Source organism: Papio anubis, chromosome 13, assembly GCF_008728515.1.
Source record: "Papio anubis isolate 15944 chromosome 13, Panubis1.0, whole genome shotgun sequence".
In the NCBI taxonomy this organism is placed as follows: Eukaryota; Metazoa; Chordata; class Mammalia; order Primates; family Cercopithecidae; genus Papio; species Papio anubis.
In genome coordinates, this window is record NC_044988.1 from 94,983,215 (window position 1) to 95,003,170 (window position 19,956).

The 19,956-nt window shown below is 40.2% G+C and overlaps 1 protein-coding gene across 1 annotated transcript in view; it reads right to left on the bottom strand.

The window, feature by feature from the left end:
- Window positions 1-19,956, bottom strand: part of MAPKAP1 (MAPK associated protein 1) — a 266,192-nt gene that overhangs the window by 136,551 nt on the left and 109,685 nt on the right. Inside the window, 1 exon segment of the mRNA XM_021927651.2 lies at window positions 12,289-12,461. Coding sequence (XP_021783343.1) covers window positions 12,289-12,461 — 173 coding nt within the window.

Sequence of the window (19,956 nt, forward strand, 5' to 3'; positions counted from 1 at the left end):
CTAGATAGCTGAGGTCATATCAGAATGATGCTAATCCAGAGTTATCTCCAATGCATGACTATACCTTGTCTTGTTATATACTGGACTGTCTAACAGGCGGCCATTAAAAATGGGCAAAAGATCTGAACAGCTCACTAAAGAACACAAACAGGTAACAAATAAGCATATGAAGATGCTCAACATGATGTCATTAGGGAATTACAAATTAAAACAACAACATACCACTACACAGCTATTAAAACAGCTAAAATTGAAAATACCGATAAAAATCAAATGCTGGTGAGGATTGGAGCAACAACTCTCATTCCTCACTGGTGGGAATGCCAAATGGTATGACCACTTTGGAAGAAAGTTTGGCAGCGTCTTACATCATAGGCTTACCATACAATTTGGCAATCACACTCCTACGTATTTGCCCAAATGAGCTGAAAACTTACATCCACATAAAAATCTGCACATGAATACTTATAGCGTCTTTATTCATAATTCCCAAAAATTAGAAGCAACCAAGATATCTTTCAATAGATGAATGAATAAATGAACTGTGGTAAATCCATGCAGTCGAATATTACTTAACAATAGTGAGAAATAAGTGTTACCACACAAAGGAACCTTAAATGCATATTGCTAAGTGAAAAAAGCTAGTCTGAAAAGGCTACATATGGTATGATTCCAACTAGATGGCATTCTGTAAAACGCAATACTATAGAGACAGAAAAAAAGCCAGTGGTTGCCAGCAGTGGTGGGTAGGGGTAAATAGATGGAGCACAGGACATTTTTAGGGCAGTGAAGCTATTCTGTGTGATACAACCATTAGAGCTGCACAAGAGTGAACCCTAATGTACAACTACTGACTTTTGTTAACAGTAATAATATTGGTTCATCAACTTTAACAAATGTACCACACTAATGTAAGATATTAGTAACAGGAGTAAAATGAGGGATTGGAAGGATATATATGGGAACTCACTGTATTTTCTGTGCAAATTTTCTGTAAACCTAAAACTGCTCTAAAAAAATAGTCTATTAAAAATTTTTTAAAAACCAAAGCATTAAAAAAAGATAGTCTTTATAAAATGAAAATCACTTACATGAGTCAAAAAATAAAAACCTCACAAAATTATTAACATATCTAAAACAGAAGCAAAAGTAAAAGACTGAAGAAAGAGCAAAGAAGAGCAGGAAAAAAAAAAAGCTCAGATTGCTGAAATGAAGCAAACAGGCAAGACACAATCATAAACAGAACAAATAAGACCAGTTTATACTGAAGTAGAACTGATAATAAAGATATAAAACACATCAATCTTTATGTGAACTGAAATATATAAAGTGTAAACTGTTGGAATATTAGGAAAAGTTAACATGAACACACAAGAAAATGGCAACTTTAATGTATTTCTCTTAATCATCCATAGACCAAATAATCAAAAACCCTAAGATAATAGAAATAAGTAATTAATGATATTGACTTAATAAGTATATATTGAGGTCTATAACCTATAGAGAATAATTATTTCCAGAAACCATGGAATAGTTACCAAAAAATTATAGTATAGTAAGCATCCAAATATACATAAATCTCTTAGGGAAAAATTTTATAGTCCACATTTTCTGATCAAAATTCAATAAACAAGAATAACAAAGTCTAAATTTTAAAATTTGACCATTTAGAGATTGAAATTATTTCAGTTAGTTTCTTCCAAATGTTTTCCCCAAAATCAGTGCATCAAAACAAGCAGGAAATATGCCTAAATACCATATTCCAATCTTGCTCAAGAGTTAACAGACCTAAGAGTAAAGGAGGCCAAGAATTCCTGCCAAATTCTCCATTCCTTCACTGGGGCCAAAGTCTACTACTATAGACAGTTTACAAGGCACAGCAACAGGAGAACAATATTCTTTTTTTTTTTCTGAGACAAAGTTTTGCTCTTGTTGCCCAGGCTGGAGTGCAATGGTGTGCTCTTGGCTCACTGCAACCTCCACCTCCCAGGTTCAAGTGATTCTCCTGCCTTGGCCTCCCAAGTAGCTGGGATTACAGGTGCCCGCCACCACCCCTGGCTAATTTTTGTATATTTCGTAGAGACGGAGTTTCACCATGTTGACCAGGATGGTCTTGAACTTCTGACCTCAGGTGATCCACCTGCCTTGGCCTCCCAAAGTGTTGGGATTACAGGCATGAACGAATGTGCCCAGCCCGAGAACAATATTCTTAAATGGTTTTCTTGACAACCAGGCTGAAATTGGTGGGCCACTCTTCACGTGCATCCAGCAATTCCCCCTCTGTGAATGAAAAGCTCTTTCACAGGGCCAACCCACTGGAAAAGACCAAATAAGGATCTATTCCAACACTAAGTACAAACAGGCTAGAAAGAAAATACCTCACATTACACTGCCTGACAGGAGGAGATCCCAGGGATTCACTTTATAGACTGTATTACACCAAACAAACCTGAGAAATCCAATGTCACCAAGAATTGTAAAAAATTTCTAAAGACCACAGCTTAAATTTGATGTAACTGTGTAATTCGAAATATGGAACAACTATTTAAAAATGTCAACGTGGAGTATAAATGAGATGTCATCTCTGAACTTCAGAGGTTTACAAATTAGTACAAGAGATCATCTCTATTTTGTGTTTAGAATTCTACATGTAAAGAAATTGTTAATTACATTGTTTGAATCTTCCTTATCCTTAGCAATTTTGGGTTTGCTTTGTTCATCAGTGTCTGACAGGAAGGTACTGAAATGTCCTGTTTTAATTATACATTATTCAATGCCTCTTTATAATTCCCTTAATATTCTGAGACTGTTATAGATGTGTTCACAGTCAGACCTATTATCTTAGTGGATTATTCCTTATTTCATTACATACTTTACCAAAATATCTGTATTGGTATGCTTTTGCCTTAAATTCTACTATTTGAGTTACTTCCAAACGCTCCCCTCAATCTCCATCTCCCTTGGCCAAGTGAAATTGGAGGCTCTGGCCAATGGGAAAGGACAAGACAGAATAGTCACCTGACAGCTTTTGGACTGGGAAGGAACTAGGGAGGGAGGGGAGGGGTAACTCTGTGTCATTTTATTTTAGGTATATGGTGAGCAGTACAACACTAAAAAATTGTTAAATTTCATAAATTATCTTCTAACAGGTGAGTAGTTTGTATTTATTGCAATTAATTATGTATTTGGACAAATCTACATCTTACTTTGTGTTGTTTCTTGCCTCTTTTCTCTGCTTTTTATTCTTCTTCCTTACCTTCTGTTGAATTGATACACTTTTATTCCCTATTTTTCCCTTTACTATTTAGAAAGCTATAGGATTTTTTCTTCTTTAGTAGTTACTCTTAAATGTTTAATAAAATGGCTAACATTCTCCTAAGTTTCACTTATATATTCATATATCTAAAGTTATAAAGTCATTCTATTCTCTTAATCTGAACACAAGCTCAGGATGCTTTAGTTGCCCACTGAACTTTTCCCTCCCATCTTCCATAATACAGTTGTCTAAAAGTTCAGATCACATTTTAAAACATACACACAAATTACTATCGAAGTTTTACTTTATAGTTAGTAGTTAACCAGGTTTACCAACATATTTTATGAATTTCTTTGTCCACCACTATTTCTTGCAACAAATTCCTGTCCTCAGTGTCCAGCTTCTTTCTTGCTGAAGGACTCCTGAAGCGGTTCTTTAAACCAGCGGTTATCAGAGCATGGTATGTGGACCTCTAGAGGTCCCTAAGGCAAAAAATATTTTCATAATACCACTAAAACATTGTTTGCCTTTTTCACTGGGCTGACATTTACACTGACAGTGCAGAAGCAATTGTGGGCAAAATTACTGGCACCTTACAAGTCAAGGCAATGGCACCAAACTGCACTGGTAGTCACTGAATTCTTCACTGAGATGAATAGCAAAAAAGTAATACCATAAAAGTCCAATTCCACCTAATGTTCTTCAAGCAGCAGCAAAAATGATTACTTTTATTCAATTTCAGCCCTTATACACCTTTTAACATTCTGTACAAGAAATGGAACCACACACTTAAGGTACTTCTGCATCATTAAGTGTGACCACTGTCTTGAGAGAAAAAGCATGTGTGCAAGCTGGACTAACCACTTTCTCCAGGAAATAACATTTTAACCTAAAAGAACAATTGATAAGTTACGGTTAATCAGGTTTGGGTATCTGATTACCATTTTTTGAAAATCATAGAAGTGAGTCAGTCACTTCAAGGAAAACAATGGACTATGTTTACTATCAACTATAAAATTTGAGCCTGTAAGTAAAATTAAGAATTTTCATATGTCCACCACTGTAAGCTTCACAGCTTCCCAATGCTCAGATTTTCTTGATAAGATTGGCGGTAATATCAATAAATGTAATTTTTTTTTTTTTTTTTGAGACAAAGTCTTGCTCTGTCACCTAGGCTGGAGTGGAGTGGCGTGATCTCAGCTCACTGCGACCTCCACCTCCCGGGTTCAAGTGATTCTCCAGCCTCAGCCTCCTGAGTAGCTGGGATTACAGGCAAGCGCCACCAAGCCCGGCTAATTTTTGGATTTTTAGTAGAGATAGGGTTTCACCATGTCAGTCAGGTTGGTCTCAAACTCCTGACCTCGTGATCCACTCACCTCGGCCTCCCAAAGTGCTGGGATTACAGGCATGAGCCACCACACCCGGCCAAATGTGAATTTTTGATACTGCATAATCAAATGTGACATTCTGAAAGATCTGCATAACTCAATGATTTTCCAAATGATTAATATATGATGTTACAAAATTATGCATGGGTAAAAGATTCATTCAAAGTGTTAACTCGACCAACAGATTTTAATGGAACAGAATAAATATAAAAAGTTCACCGATAGGAGTCTCAGACTCCACATTACAACTCTGAGGCCACAACTTCTTCCTATACACTTAGCCAAAGCAGCATGATGCAATGCATTAAATACAGAGCAGCTACCTTCTAGTGAGACAAACAGTAAAAAAATTTATAAAAATATAAAATAATGCCAGTTTTCTCATGAAATTTTTTTTCATTTTGGAAAATATAGTTTTTAAAATAAAAATATTTGTGAACATGCAACATATTTATTAACTTATTTTATCTTTAGGAGACAGAGTCTCGCTCTGTCGCCCAAGCTGGAGTACAATGGTGCGATCTCAGCTCACTACAACCTGCGCCTCCTGGGTTCAAGTGATTCTCTCACCTCAGCCTCCCAAGTAGCTGGGATTACAGGCACCACCACACCCAGCTAATTTTTGTATTTTTAATAGAGACGGGGTTTCACCAGGTTGGCCAGGCTGGTCTTGAACTCCTGACCTCAAGTGATTTGCTCTCCTGGGCCTCCCGAAGTGCTAGCATTATAGGCGTGAGTCACCGTGCCTGGCCTATTTTAAATTAAAAAATATTTTAAACTTTTCTCAGAATTAATTTCTACTATGATAAATATTGACAGGTATTACTCATATAAACAAAAGATCTTTGGGGTCCTCAATAATTTTTAAGAGTATAAAGTGGTCACATGACCAAAAAGTTTAAGAACCAGCTACTTTAAATGAAAGAACATGTGTGGTAAAATCGCATGGTCTTCGTCAATAAATGCCTTGAAAAATCATCATAAAATGGGGTTATAATTATTTTTCCTCAGCACTCTGAAGGCATACCAATGACTTCTAGCATCTTCTGTGGCTGATACAGAATCTGTTGTTAGTCCTGCTGTGGTTCCTTTGTCAGGAATATTTGTCATCTCTCCGGTAACCTTTACAACCTGCACTTCCTCTATACCCTTGATACTCTCCAGTTTCACTACAATGTATCCAGGTATGAATGAGCATTTATTTCTGCTGTTTGGCACATGGAAAGTGCTTAAAAAAAAAAAAGGACTGTTTGATTTTGTTGTTGTTGTTCTTTGCTTGTTTTGTTTTCTTGAGACGGAGTCTCACTCTGTTGCCCAGGTTGGAGTGCAGTGGCATGACCTCAGCTCACTGCAACCTTCACCTCTTGGGTTCAAGCAATTCTCCTGCCTCAGCCTCCTGGGTAGTTTGGACTACAGGCATGTGCCACCATATGCAGCTAATTTTTGTATTTTTAGCAGAGACAGGGTTTCACTACGTTGGCCAAGCTGGTCTTGAACTCCTGACCTTAAGTGATCCTCCCACCTCAGCCTCCTAAAGTGCTGGGATTACAGGCATGAGCCACCATGCCCGGTCTGTTTTTTAAATTTTTATTTTTGAAATGATTATAGTCTCACAGGAAGTTGGGAAAATGGTGCATAGAGTCCCCTGAATCTTTCACTCAGATTTCCCCAGTGGTGACATAATTGTAGTCCAGTATCAACACCAGGGAAATTGACACTGGTGCAATACTGTTAAGTCTATAGACATTACTCAGGAAACAACAGGTGCTGGAGAGGATGTGGAGAAATAGGAACGCTTTTACACTACTGGTGGGAGTGTAAACTAATTCAACCATTGTGGAAGACAGTGTGGCAATTCCTCAAGGATCTAGAACTAGAAATACCATTTGACCCAGCAATCCCATTACTGGGTATATACCCAAAGGATTATAAATCATGCTACTATAAAGACACATGCACACGTATGTTTACTGTGGCACTATTCACAATAGCAAAGACTTGGAATCAACCCAAATGTCCATCAATGATAGATTGGATTAAGAAAATGTGGCACATATACACCATGGAATACTATGCAGCCATAAAAAAGGATGAGTTCATGTCCTTTGTAGGGATATGGATAAAGCTGGAAACCATCATTCCGAGGAAACTATCACAAGGACAGAAATCTAAACACTGCATGTTCTCACTCATAGGTGGGAATTGAACAACGAGGACACTTGGACACAGGGCAGGGAACATCACACACTGGGGCCTGTCGTGGCATAGGGTGAGGAGGAGGGATGGCATTAAGTGAAATACCTATTGTAAATGACGAGTTAATGGGTGCAGCAAACCAACATGGCACATGTACACATATGTAACAAACCTGCATGGTGTGCACATGTACCCTAGAACTTACAGTATATATACATTAAAAAAAAGACTATAGACATTACTCACTTTTCGCCAGTTTTTACATGTACTTGTGTGTGTGTCCTGTAGTTCCACACACTGGATTACATGTATATATTTGTATAATCATCACCAGGATACAAAACTGTTCCATCATGACAGCTCTTTTTCACCACCCGTTTATAGGTGGACTACCTACCTAACACTGTGCCTGTCCTCTGGCAACCACTCAATTGTTCTCCATCTCTATACTTTTGTCATTTTGAGGATGTTACATAAATGGAATCGGGTGATATGAAATTTTTAGAGATTGGCTTTTTGCACTACGTGAACCCACCCAAGTCACTGCATGCATGAAAACGGTTTGTTCCTTTTCTCTTGATAGTAGTATTACTTGGTATGGATATACCACAATGTTTAACCATTTACCTGCTGAAGGACATTTAGGTTGTTTCCAGTTTTAAGTACAAATAAGGCTGATATAAACATTTGTATACAGGTTTTTATGTGAATATAAGTTTTCACTGCTCTGGAATAAATGCCTAAGAGGGCAATTGCTGGGTTGTACGGTAAATTAATGTTTAGCTTTATAAGAAACTGCCGAAGTATTTTCGAGAATTACTATACCATTTTACATTATCAACAGAAATGATACAGTTTCTCTACATCCTTGCCAGCAATTGGTGTCATCACTATTTTTTATTTCAGCCGTTCTAATAGCGTGTGGTTTTCATTTGCATTTTCCTGATGGCGAATGTTGCTGAGCATCTTTTCACGTGCTCATCTGCCATCTGCATGTATATCCTCTTCAGTGATAGGCCTGTTTACGCCTTTGCCCACTTTCTGATCAACCGTCTAAACTTTTCACTGTTTTCAGTTCTTTACATATTCTACATATGTCTTTAGCCAGATACGTGGTTTACAAATATTTCCTTCCAGTGTGTAGCTTGTCCTTTCATCCTCTTAACAGGGACTTTTGCAGAGTAACTATTTTTAATTTTAATGAAATCTAACTTGCTCTAGGTTTTCTCCTGTTTTTTTCCTACATTTTACATTTAAGTTGTGATTTTTAATTAATACAAGATATGTGATTTAGGTTTGGTTTTTTTCAGCTTATAGAAGTTCAATTGGTCCAGGACCGTTAAAAAAAAAAAAAGTCTCTTCTTCTGCCATTTAATTAACATGTGTTTTTAACATCAAACCCACTCATATCTGTCATCAGTTCTGTGAAATTCTTTGGCATTATCTCTTCAAATACTGCTTCTCTGCTATTCCCTTCCTTCTCCACTTCACACGTGGGAGCCTTTGAATCTTTCCTCCATCTCTCTTATCTTTCATTCTTTGTACCTCTTTATCTCTTTGTACTATTTCCTAGGTTGAATTCCTCAGTATCAACTGTCTTTCAACTCATTCTCTCTTGAACTGTGACCAGTCTAGAGTTTATCCCAATTGTATTGTATTAATACAATTATTAACACAATTAGCTGTGTACACAACTAGCTGTGTAACCCTGGGCAAGTTCCTCTCTTGATTTCAGTGCCTGCCCTAAGTAATGTTTTAATTTAATACAATTGTATTAATAATTGTATTTTATATTTCCAGTACTGTACTTTTAATTGGTTCTTTTCTAAATTCAAATTTGCCTGCTTTTGTTTCATAATTTCCTAGAAGTTAACCATGAATGTTATTCCTTCCTTCATCTGTTTGGTGATCTTAAACATATTTATTTGAAATTAATTTTCAGATTGCTTTACTATATTCTGTTCCCAAATTAATCTCCTGATTGTCTGTGTTTCTTGGTACTAGCTATCCTTGTGTGCTTTGGAATTTTAATTTGCTGAGCTCTTCTGGAATGAGAACCCTTGCTTGCTCTCTCTCTCTACTCACTGTCAGTGCTTTTACACATATTGCCACCACCCTCTACCCTCATCCAAACAGAGGCCTCCAGACCAGAATCAGGTCTTACACTGACAGCTCAAGGTTCCTGTAATACGAGGGTAACATAAACCCAGCCATGCCACAGTCAGGTCCTGGTTGCACTGCTCTCTCTATTCCCCGGCACCCCAGAAACACAGACCCAAGCAACCTTGTTCAGCTTCTTTTCATAGGTATGACAGTCTCACCCCAGCTTCTAATTTCTGTCATTTCCTCTGGTCCCCATCCAGGGATGCAGTTCCTTTGGTCCCATACCCTCACGTAGTATTTCCCACTCTTTTTGACACCATGACATATGGAGAAAATAACAACATTTGCACAGTACACAGCTAGATGGATGAGACTGTTTCTTCACCAGGAATGATTGGCTGAGGGCTCTGATCATCACCCATGCCCTGACTAGCTGCCCTGAAGCTTGAGAAAAATCAGTATTTCATACACTGGTAAACTCATCCACAGCATGCTCTCAGGACAATAATATCCTAAAATAATGGACTCCTAGCACTCTCTGCCTGTTTCTGTAGTTGGTTCTATTTCTAGTCCACCAGGATGCTTATCTTGCTATTAAAGTACAAATATGTTAATAGCATTTCATTTACTAATTATGTATTTGGAGCAGAATATAGAATTTAAAGCACGAACTTAAAGGTGCGTCATAACCATGCTTTTCCCTCTGTTGGAATGCCCTCCTCTCAACCTGTCTACGTGACTTTTTCCTACTGCTCCCTCAGGTTTCAGTTTAGATGTCATTTAATCAAGGGAGATTTTCACGACGCCATTTTCACCCAAAATGTGGGGTTAGATCTCCTTGTAAGCACCTGATTTTACATGTAATTATATTGTGTTGTTATTACCTATTTACCTTAAACAGAAAGCTCCCTGATGGCAGGAACTGCCTCTTTCACTTCTGTATTTCCAGAACTAGCACAGTGACTGCAGTAAGTACAAACTCAATAAACACTTTCATTTCACCTATATCAGAGTTCCATGGCGGAGAGGATAATGTGATAGTGAAGATATGGAGCTCTGGAGTCAGAGATTGTTGGTTTTAATACTAATTCTACCACTTATTGTGTGATTTAAGAAAGCTACTTAGCCTCTCTAAGTTTAGTTTCCTCATCTATAAAATGTACATCACAGTTCAACTCCTATCTCCTATCTCTGTTACTTACTAGCTGTGTAACCTCGGCAAGCTCCTCTCTTGATTTCAGTGCCTGTTTTAAGAATCACATCAAAGGCCGGGCGCGGTGGCTCACGCTGGTAATCTCAGCACTCTGGGAGGCCGAGGCAGGCAGATCACGAGGTCATGAGATAGAGACCATCCTGGCTAACACGGTGAAACCCCCTCGCCTCTCTACTAAAAATACAAAAAATTAGCCGGGCGGTGGCTGGTGCCTATAGTCCCAGCTACTGGAGGTTGAGGAAGGAGAATGTATGAACTCCGGGAGGCAGACCGCGGCAAGGCTGGGCCAAGATCGTGCCACTGCACTCCAGCCTGGGCGGTCGGCATTCCGTCTCAGTGGGTATTAGGCGCGAGAATAAAATCCTGTAATCCTAAGACTTGGGAGGCCGAGACGGGCGGGACTAATTTAGGTTTAGAGGTCGAGACCATCTCTGAAAGCACACGGTGAAACCCCATCTCTACTAAAAGGTCACACAAAACTAGCTGGGCGTAGGTGGCGGCCTGTAGTCCCAGCTACTTGGGAGGCTGAGGCAGAATGGCGCCGAACTCCAGGAGGTGGAGCTTGCAGTGAGCTGAGATCCCGCCCACTGCACTCCAGCCTGGCGACAGAGCTTGAGACCGGCCTCAAAAAAAAAAAAAAAAAAAAAATTACATCAGACAACATCTATAAAGTCATCAGTTCTGTGACACCTTTTCCTGTTTCCTTGTTCCCACTTCATGCAGAAAAAGGAGGACCTCACAGCTCACCCTTGAGGAGTGGTGCTGACTGAACCATTTTCTAAGCCTAGGTGGCATCTTGCTGAAAGGCTTTCTCTGCCACCAGAGCTTTGTGTCCACAACCCATTCAGGCAAAGTGGAGGGTGATGTCAATAAGAATTTGAAAAAATGATTTTATGTGTCATATTTAATTTACCTAAAGAAATTCAATATACCTGAAGAAAAATGTTAACAACTAACTACTGGACTGGATCATGCTAACTCTGAAAATGCAGAGGAAGAGAACATTCCCTTTCTTTTTGACACGAGTCTCTGTCACCAGGCTGGAGTGCAGTGGCGCTGATCTGCTCACTGCAACTCCTCGCGAGTGACTCCCCTCAAGCGATTCTCCTTGCCTCAGCTCCCCGTGGAGGGCTGGGATTACACACGGTCGCCACCATGTCTGGCTAATTTTTGTATTTCAGTAGAGAAAGGGTTTCACCATGTTGGCCAGGCTGGTCTCAAACTCCTAACCTCAGGTGATCCACCCACCTCGGCCTTCCAAAGTGCTGGGATTACAGGTGTGAGCCCCTGCGCCCAGCTGAGAGTCAAATTTTAAAATGAAGGCATCTACTACATTTTGCTGTGTTCTAAATACTACTGCTGGAAAGAACATGTAAAACTAGAAGAGAATGCCTGTCAGAAGAAATTCAAGTAGGGGAGAGGCAATGTAGCAAAGCACTTCAAAGTTCAAATTATAATGTAGAGGCATAGAGAGCCTACTTTCAAGCACTACATTTTAAATATAATTATTTAATGAAGAACAGAGCCTAGTGACTGAGAGAAAATTAGAGCCATTAACTGATAAAGAAAACTAAAATTCAGACCAAAGGTTCTATAGAAGGCAGAAGGAAATAATGCAAAACCTTGGCATCAAACAGACCTGGAATCAAATCCTGACTCTGCCATCTCTCACTGTGCAACCTTCAGCCAGTAACAGCTCTGAACCTGAGCTTCCACCGCTGCAGAATGAGGATCATTACCCTCGCCTCTCAGGGAGCTGGGAGGATCAAACGAGATTCCAGATACCAGCTATGAAGTGCCCAGCCCAGTGCCCAATGCATAGTTGGTGTTCCACAAACATCAATCCCCTCCCATTCCCTTCCAGGTTGCTTTATTAGCAGGGATCATAAAAGGGTTTGGAAATTACTAAAAATCCATGTTCTCGTGTCTATAATTCACAAACTTCTAAGTTTATTTTGCAAGCTGATTCTCTGAGATGCACAGGCGCAAGACCTGGTGAGCACCCAGAGCTGGATCAGTGCAGAGGTGTGTGGTTCCAGGCCAATGCCTAGAAGGACTGACCAGCCTAGAAGACACCTTGGGTGGCCAAGAGACCGCGAGAAACTAGAGCAGCCAAAAAGAGAATGGATTACTTGAGCTTGGGCTCCCGTCCTTCGCTTGTGTACTGCCAGCAGATGAGCCCAATCAGGTCCTGCACCCTGGCGCTGGCCATTGTCACCACGGTCATTGGCAGCAGTCTGTCCTGGCTCGAGTGCAGAGGGAGGTAGACATCGATCTTCTTGGTTGCCGTTGTACCTACATGACCCTGTGGACAGAGCACACACGTAAGAGCAAAGCACACTGCCACAGTTATACAGACCCTATGCACAGCCATTTTTCATCCTTGCTATACAGACCTGCTGTGAGCGTGGAATGGTCCCAAAGTGGAAACACTGTCGAGTTTCAAGGATGTTTTTTTCCTTAAATTTTCATTTTCTAATAAACTAATGGATTGGGATCTGCCAGCAGGAAGGTAAATGGGCACTACAACTAAGAGGAACAAATAAGCGTGGTGAGCAGAATTGGTGTTTGGTGTTAGGAGGCTGGCTAGGCTACTAACTCAGTGTGTCCTCGGACCTTAGCACTAGGTGCCTCACTGGAAACTGCCTCGTCCCTCCTTGAGACAATGAGATGAGCTGCCTGGGAAGCTGCCATACTCTCCCAGGAAGGATTTAGGCCCGCAGCACTGAAACAAGTGCTTGCCTTCTCAGAGACTATGGGGGCTAGTTCCACTACACAGTACATCTGTTTCCTTCAGTACCACACAGGTTCAAGGGCCCTTTGGTCCTCCATTATTGCCCTAACTACCATCCCCACACTGCTGAATATATTCTCACTCCCTCACACACACACCTGCCACTCCTCCCGCCTGTGTGTTCCACTCTGCCCTCCAGAGCTCCTGTGCTAATCAGCAAACACCCATAAATCCTCAGCTGCTTTTTAAAACCATTTCCTCTACCTCTTGGACTTCACTGAACCTGCTGTTGATGATACTGCCTCCTCTGCTGTCCTGTTAAAAGAGGACTGCTTTGCTTTTTTTTTTTTTTTTTTAAATAATCCCTGCACCCTCAAGGCACGCAAGAGTAGGTATCCTTGTCCCCGCTAACACTTCCAATCTAGTACTTTCTCTTTCATGAAAAAATCCTTGTTCTTTTGAGACCCAGGCCATCCAACAACACTATCCTCTCCCCCTCCTTTTGTGTTTCTGTTATCCGCCAACCTTCTGGCCATTCCCCTCCCTCACAGAAGGCTTGCACGCTGGCTCAGTCTTCCTTCCCACCCATGCAATATGTTCACTACACAGAGTATATAGAAAAGTGTCACAGAAAACGAGTTCAAATCAGAACACTTGATTGTCCCTCACTCCCTCCTATCCCAAGTCACAACAGCCCCCCTTATTTTAATAATATGTGCTGCCACCACTAAGCCAGCTGCTCATCTCAATAGTCTTGATGCTTCTTCCTCCCTCACACTGCCTATCTACTCTATTAGGAAGTTCTAACATCTCTACTTCAAAAATACATTTCAATGGGGAAAGTATAGTCTTTTCAACAAATGATGCTGGGACAAGTGGATAGCCAGATGCAAAAGAATGAATTTGGGCTCCTGCCTCATACCACATACAAATATCAATTCAAAATAAATCAAAGATCTAGATATAACAGGCAAAACTATAAAATTCCTAAAAGGAAACAGGTGTAAATCTTCATGACTTTGGATTAGGCAATGATTTCTTTAATATGACACCAAAAGCATAAACAACAAAAGAAATAAATTGAACTTCATTAAAATTAAAAACTTTTGTGCCTAGGCCAGGCACAGTGGCTCACACCTGTAATCCCAGCACTTTGGGAGGCCAAGGTAGGCAGATCACTTGAGGTAAGGAGTTTGAGACCAACCTGGCCAACATGGTGAAACCCCCTCTCTACTAAAAATACAAAAATTAGCCAGGCTTGGTGGCAGGCGCCTGTAGTGCCAGCTGCTGGGGAGGCTGAGGTAGGAGAATTGCTTGAATCTGGGAGGCAGATGTTGAAATGAGCCAACATCATGCCACTGCACTCCAGCCTGGGCGACAGAGTGAGACTCCACTCAAAACAAAAACAAACAAACAAGAACAACTTTTGTGCCTTAAGAATACTATTAAGATAGTAAAAAGATAATCAAAAGAAAGGCAGAAAATATTCACAAATCATACATCTGGTAAGGCTCTACTATCTAGAATATGTTAAGAAGTCTTATAACTCAACAAGAAGACAAAATTTTTTAATGGGCAAAGATTTGAACAGACATTTCTCCAAAGAAGATATACAAATGACCAATAAACACATGAAAATTGTTCCATATCATTAAACATAATGTAAATTACTTCTTACCCACTAGGGTGGCTATAATTTAAAAAAAGCAAAAACTCCAAACAACAACCCAAAATCCCTAAAAATAGCAAGGATTTGTGAGGATATGGAGAAACTGGAATCCTCAGACACTGTCAGTGGGAATGATGCAGTCATTGTGAAAATGTTCAGCAGTTTCTCAAAATGAAACATAGAATTATCATATGACCAAGCGATTCCATTCCTAGGTATATACTCCAGAGAACTAGAAACATATGCTCACATTAAAACCTGGACAAATGTTCACAGCAGCATTATTTATAATAGCCAAAGAATGAAAACCACCCAAATGTCCACTAACTAATGAATGGATAAACAAAATCCATACAATAGAATATTATTCAGCCATGAGAAAGAAAGAAGTACTGATACACACAACATGGATGCACCATGAAAACATGCTAAGAGAAGGAAACCAGACATGAAAAGCCACTACTGTATGAACCCACTTATATGAACTGTTCAGAACAGGCAAATCCATAGAGACAGAAAATAGATTAGTGATTGGCAGAAGATGACAGGGGTGGGAAATTGGGAGGTATGAGGTTTCTTTTGGGGGTGATGGTAATGTGCTGAAATTGGCAGTAACAGTTCATAACATTGTTAATATATTAAATACCACAGAAATGTACACTTTAAAATGGGTAAAATGGTAAATTTTATGTAATGTTTTATCTTAAGAAAAAAAGTGAAAAATACGTATTTCAAAACCATCTCACTTCTCTCCATTTCCACTGCCACCAAAATTGCCATCAGGTCTCACCTGAACTATTGTAACAGGTCCCAAATTATCCTACAGTACTTTTGCTTTATCTGATTTGTTCTCTACACACAAGTTAGATCTGTTTTTTAAACTCAGATTTGATCATACTATATCCTGTTTAAATTCCTTCGATGAGTGGCTCCCAAACACTGTGAACAAAATCCAAACTCCTTGCAACATCCAACAAAGCATGGCATGATCTGGCCCCGTCTACCTCTTTAACATCATCCACTGCCACTCCCCCACCTGCTCATCAGACTTCGGCTACACCGGCCTTCTGGAAGCACCCTCAATATACCAGCATGTGTGCCTGTGTGTACCTTGCTTGCATTTCCCACTTCCCAGGGCTTAGCAGGTGCTGTTCACTGTATCTAGAGAGGCTCTTTTTCATGGCTTTGCATGTATGACTCCTCATCCTCTAACGTGTGCCCTTGGGAGGTTACTTAATCTCTCTATGCTTCTGTTTCTTCATATGTAAGAGGAGGAGAATGGTAGGACCTACCTATCATAAGACCCTTATGATAATTATTATTACTTATTATTAATTATTATTATACAGGGCTCAGCTGTCACTATTAACACTCCTTTTACAGTTATTCTCTCACACATATCCTGTTCATTTCCTTTAGAGCGCTTCACAATTGAGATGATTTATTTATGTACATCTTTAGTGTATGCTTTTGCCACGAAGTTTCCTCTGAACTTCCATGAGAGCAATGTTAACGTCTGCTTTGTTTACTGTTCCATACATAATGCCTGGCCCTGTGCCTGGCACACAGAAGACCCTGAGGAAAAAATCTGTTGAACTACAGAATGAATGTATGAATGACTCAAGTGCCTGCCAGGACACATGGTAGGAACTGAATAATGTTAGTTTTCTCCATCCCTCTTGCCCTTCCTCTATGGGTCCATTTCCTGGTCATAGATGAAAGTGGAGGGACTTGACCAATTATGTGGTTCCATCTTTAACTCTATAATTCTACCATTCTGAGGTGAAAAAGGTCAGTACAGGGAAAGGAAATAAATGAAGTCAGTTTAAAAAACATTTTTAGAGTAATTCCACTTTGCATATAATCCAGCATCCATCATTAGATCGACTGATTTTTTTCCCTCAGTCTCATCTGTATGTTATAAAGCAACTAGTAAAAATATAATTATCCTACATAATGCATGCACCCACACTTGCGCTCTCTTGCACATGTGCACTCTTTTTCTCTCTCGTACGCAATCACATGTGGGCACACACACATTCCCTTGCATGGTTTTCAGCTCTTAAATAATAATTTCAATGGCTAACAAAGACTTCACTAAATAACAAGTGTTTTGGCCTGGTCAGGCAGGCAAAGGGTTACAATGCAAACAGTGGGAATCTTTCTGGAGTGGGTTGATAGCCCTCATATTACCCTCCTTTTCAGACCAAGATCAGTTGCTTGTCACTGCTCTCTCTTTTTATTTCTGTTTATTCCTCTTCTTCCTGAAGCACCAGAACTAAGGAGCTATAGGGATCACAATATCTCAAGATATGAAGACTCAACAAGATGACAAATGTGAATGTCCTTCATAAACTGTAGGTGCTGTAGAAATGCACAGCAGATGCCAGAAAGGGCCTCTGTGTTGAAATTAGACCCATTTCTATTACTCAAGCCTACTACAAGGTCACATGAGGCCAAGAACGGGTACTGCAGGAACCCTAGTAATATTGATTATTGTAACAAGAGCTAGCATTTAGGCCAGGTGCAGTGGCTCACGCCTGCAATCCCAGCACTTTGGGAGGAAAAGGCGAGTGGATCACCTGGGGTCAGGAGTTCGAGACCAGCCTGGACAACACGGTGAAACCCTGTCTCTACTAAAAATACAAAAATTAGCCGGGTGTGGTGGCAGTCACCTGTAATCCCAGCTACTGAGGAGGCTGAGGGAGGAGAATCACTTGAAACTGGAAGGTGGAAGTTGCAGTGAGCCGAGATGGCGCCACTGAACTCCAGCCTGGGCAACAAGAGCGAAACTCTGTCTCAAAAAAAAAAAAAAAAAGCGGGGGTGAGGGGGGCTAGCATTTACTGAGAGCTGTTAAGTAAACTCTGCTAAATGTTTGCCTAATTATATCTTTAATTCATACAATAACTCTAAGAAATAGGGTTCTATCATAACCTTTTTTTTTTTTTGAGACAGAGTCTTGCTCTGTTGCCCAGACTGGAGTGCAGTGGCATAATCTCAGTTCAATGCAACCTCCACCTCCCAGGTTCAAGCAATTCTTGGGCCTCAGCTACCCAAGTAGCTGAGATTGCAGGCACATGCCACCACACCCAGCTACTTTCTGCATTTTTAGTAGAGACAAGGTTTTGCCATGTTGGCCAGGCTGGTCTCGAACTCCTGACCTCAAATGATCCGCCTGCCTCGGCCTCCCAAAATGCTGGGATTACAGGCGTGAGTGACCACAACCTGGCGTAATCTTTGCATTATAGCTGAGAAAACCAAGGCTTATAAGGCTACAGTCATCTGCTCAACATCCAATAACCAAGGTGGAAGAGCCAAGATTCAAACCTGTCAGTCTGACTCCAAAGGCCCTACTGTAAACACCAATGCCTTCTTTCCCTGGACTCATTCTAAATGTAATCAATTCCTACTCTTGAAGGCTTGAAAATCATCTCCCTCTTCTTTTCCCCACAAACCTCAGGAAAGCTTTGCCTGAGGTGCTGTTCGAGGAGAGCAGTTAGAAGACGGAGACTCCAGGAAACCCTGCCACTGTGAGTTGACTGAAGGGCAGTAACCACTGTTTAAGAAACGAGGACAGATAGTTATATGGTACTCATATGAGTACCATAGAGTACTCTTCTCTATTTACTCTAAAGAGTAGAGTACTCTTTACTATCCTCTATTTCATAGTAAAATAGAAAGTGGGGCAAAAACTGTTGGAATAAATATGATAGATGCTTATTAAATGAATGAAGCACTTTATATCTTTTTAATCTTCTAATTCCATCTTGAGGAACTGATGATGGGAAAAGTGCCTTGCACACTGAAATTACATATTTTTTAATAAGGAGACTGTCTTCTGAAAAAGCTCAAGGTGGTGGCAGTTAGCTCTAATAGTCCCTATGTTACAGTATTTAGAAGGAATCATCTAAAACATAAAATAATCCATCAACATAATAAAATGTAATTAACTTATTTTAAAAAATGGTGATCGAAGGATTAAAAGTATTCATCACACATCAAGGCAAGCAATATTCCAAAGATGTCTAAATATGAAAAAGCAACTAGCAATAAACAAAGATCGTATCCTACAGTTTCACTGCATGGCAAATTTATGTGTTCCACCACACAGGACCGGGGAAATGGCGGCATATTTAGAGTACAGGGAAGGGGGCAACACAGAGGAAGTGTTGCCACAGGGAAACTGGCTTAGCTTTATGTTCCTCATTCTCTCATGCATTCAACAAACACCAGCTGAAACATCATGCTGGGCTCCGAAAACAAAGTCCACTGACATACAACACAGACCAGACCCTTACCAAACTATTCTGCTGAAGGTCTCACTGTACAATGTCACGAAAGCTTTAAGAAGGGGAAAGTCCAGTCTGTCAAGAGAGCCCAGAAGCAACTCAGGCTAAAGGGGGCTAGTGAAGGCCTCTTAGATACAAAAATGTACCCTTTCATCCTTTTTCTTACCCAAGAAAAAGATGCTTATTGTATTTACCGACTATGCCAATACACCAAAAGGTGACTAGGAGTTCCCTCTGAGACATGGGATTATCAGTGATTTTAATTTTCTAGTTTATAGTTTTCTGTATTTTCTATAATATACATGTATTACTTTTACAATTAGGAACAAAATTATAAATATTATAAACTAAAAAGGAGATACAAAGAATAAGAGTACCATTCAGGGCTTAAAAGTTTTAAGTGAAGGAAAGAGAGGATGGATTTTGAAAGTGTAGCCTATGTTAAGGCATAAGGTAAGCATCATTAAGAACATACTATGTGCTGTGACAGGCTGTTGGAAAAAGTAAGTTGAAATATAACTCAAAAAAAAAAAAAAAAAGAAAGAAAGAAAAGAAGGAAAATATAACTCAGGGCTGGGCATGGTGGCTCACGCCTACAATTCCAGCACTTTGGGAGGCCAAGGCGGGCAGACCACCCGAGGTCAGGAGTCCAGACCAGCCTGGCCAACATGGTAAAATACAAAAATACTAAATATATTAAAAATACAAAAATTAGCCAGGCATGGTGGCATGTGCCTATAGTCCCAGCTACCCCAGAGGCTGAGACAGGAAAATTGCCTGAACCCAGAAGGAAGACGTTGCAGTGAGCCGAGATCATGCCACTGCACTCCAACTTGGGTGACAGAGTGAGACTGTCTCAAAAGAAGAAAGAAAAAAAAAAGAAAATATAACTCAGATACCTTACTATGGCAGGTTAAATAATTTTTTCAAAGAAAAAGAAAAGGGCAAGGCGCAGTGGTTCAGGCCCATAATCCTAGCACTTTGGGAGGCCGAGACAGATGGATTGCTTGAGCTCAGGAGTCTGAGACCAGCCTGGGCAATACGGTGAGACCCCGTCTCTATTAAAATACAAAAAATTAGCCGGGCATGGTGGCATGTGCCTGTAGT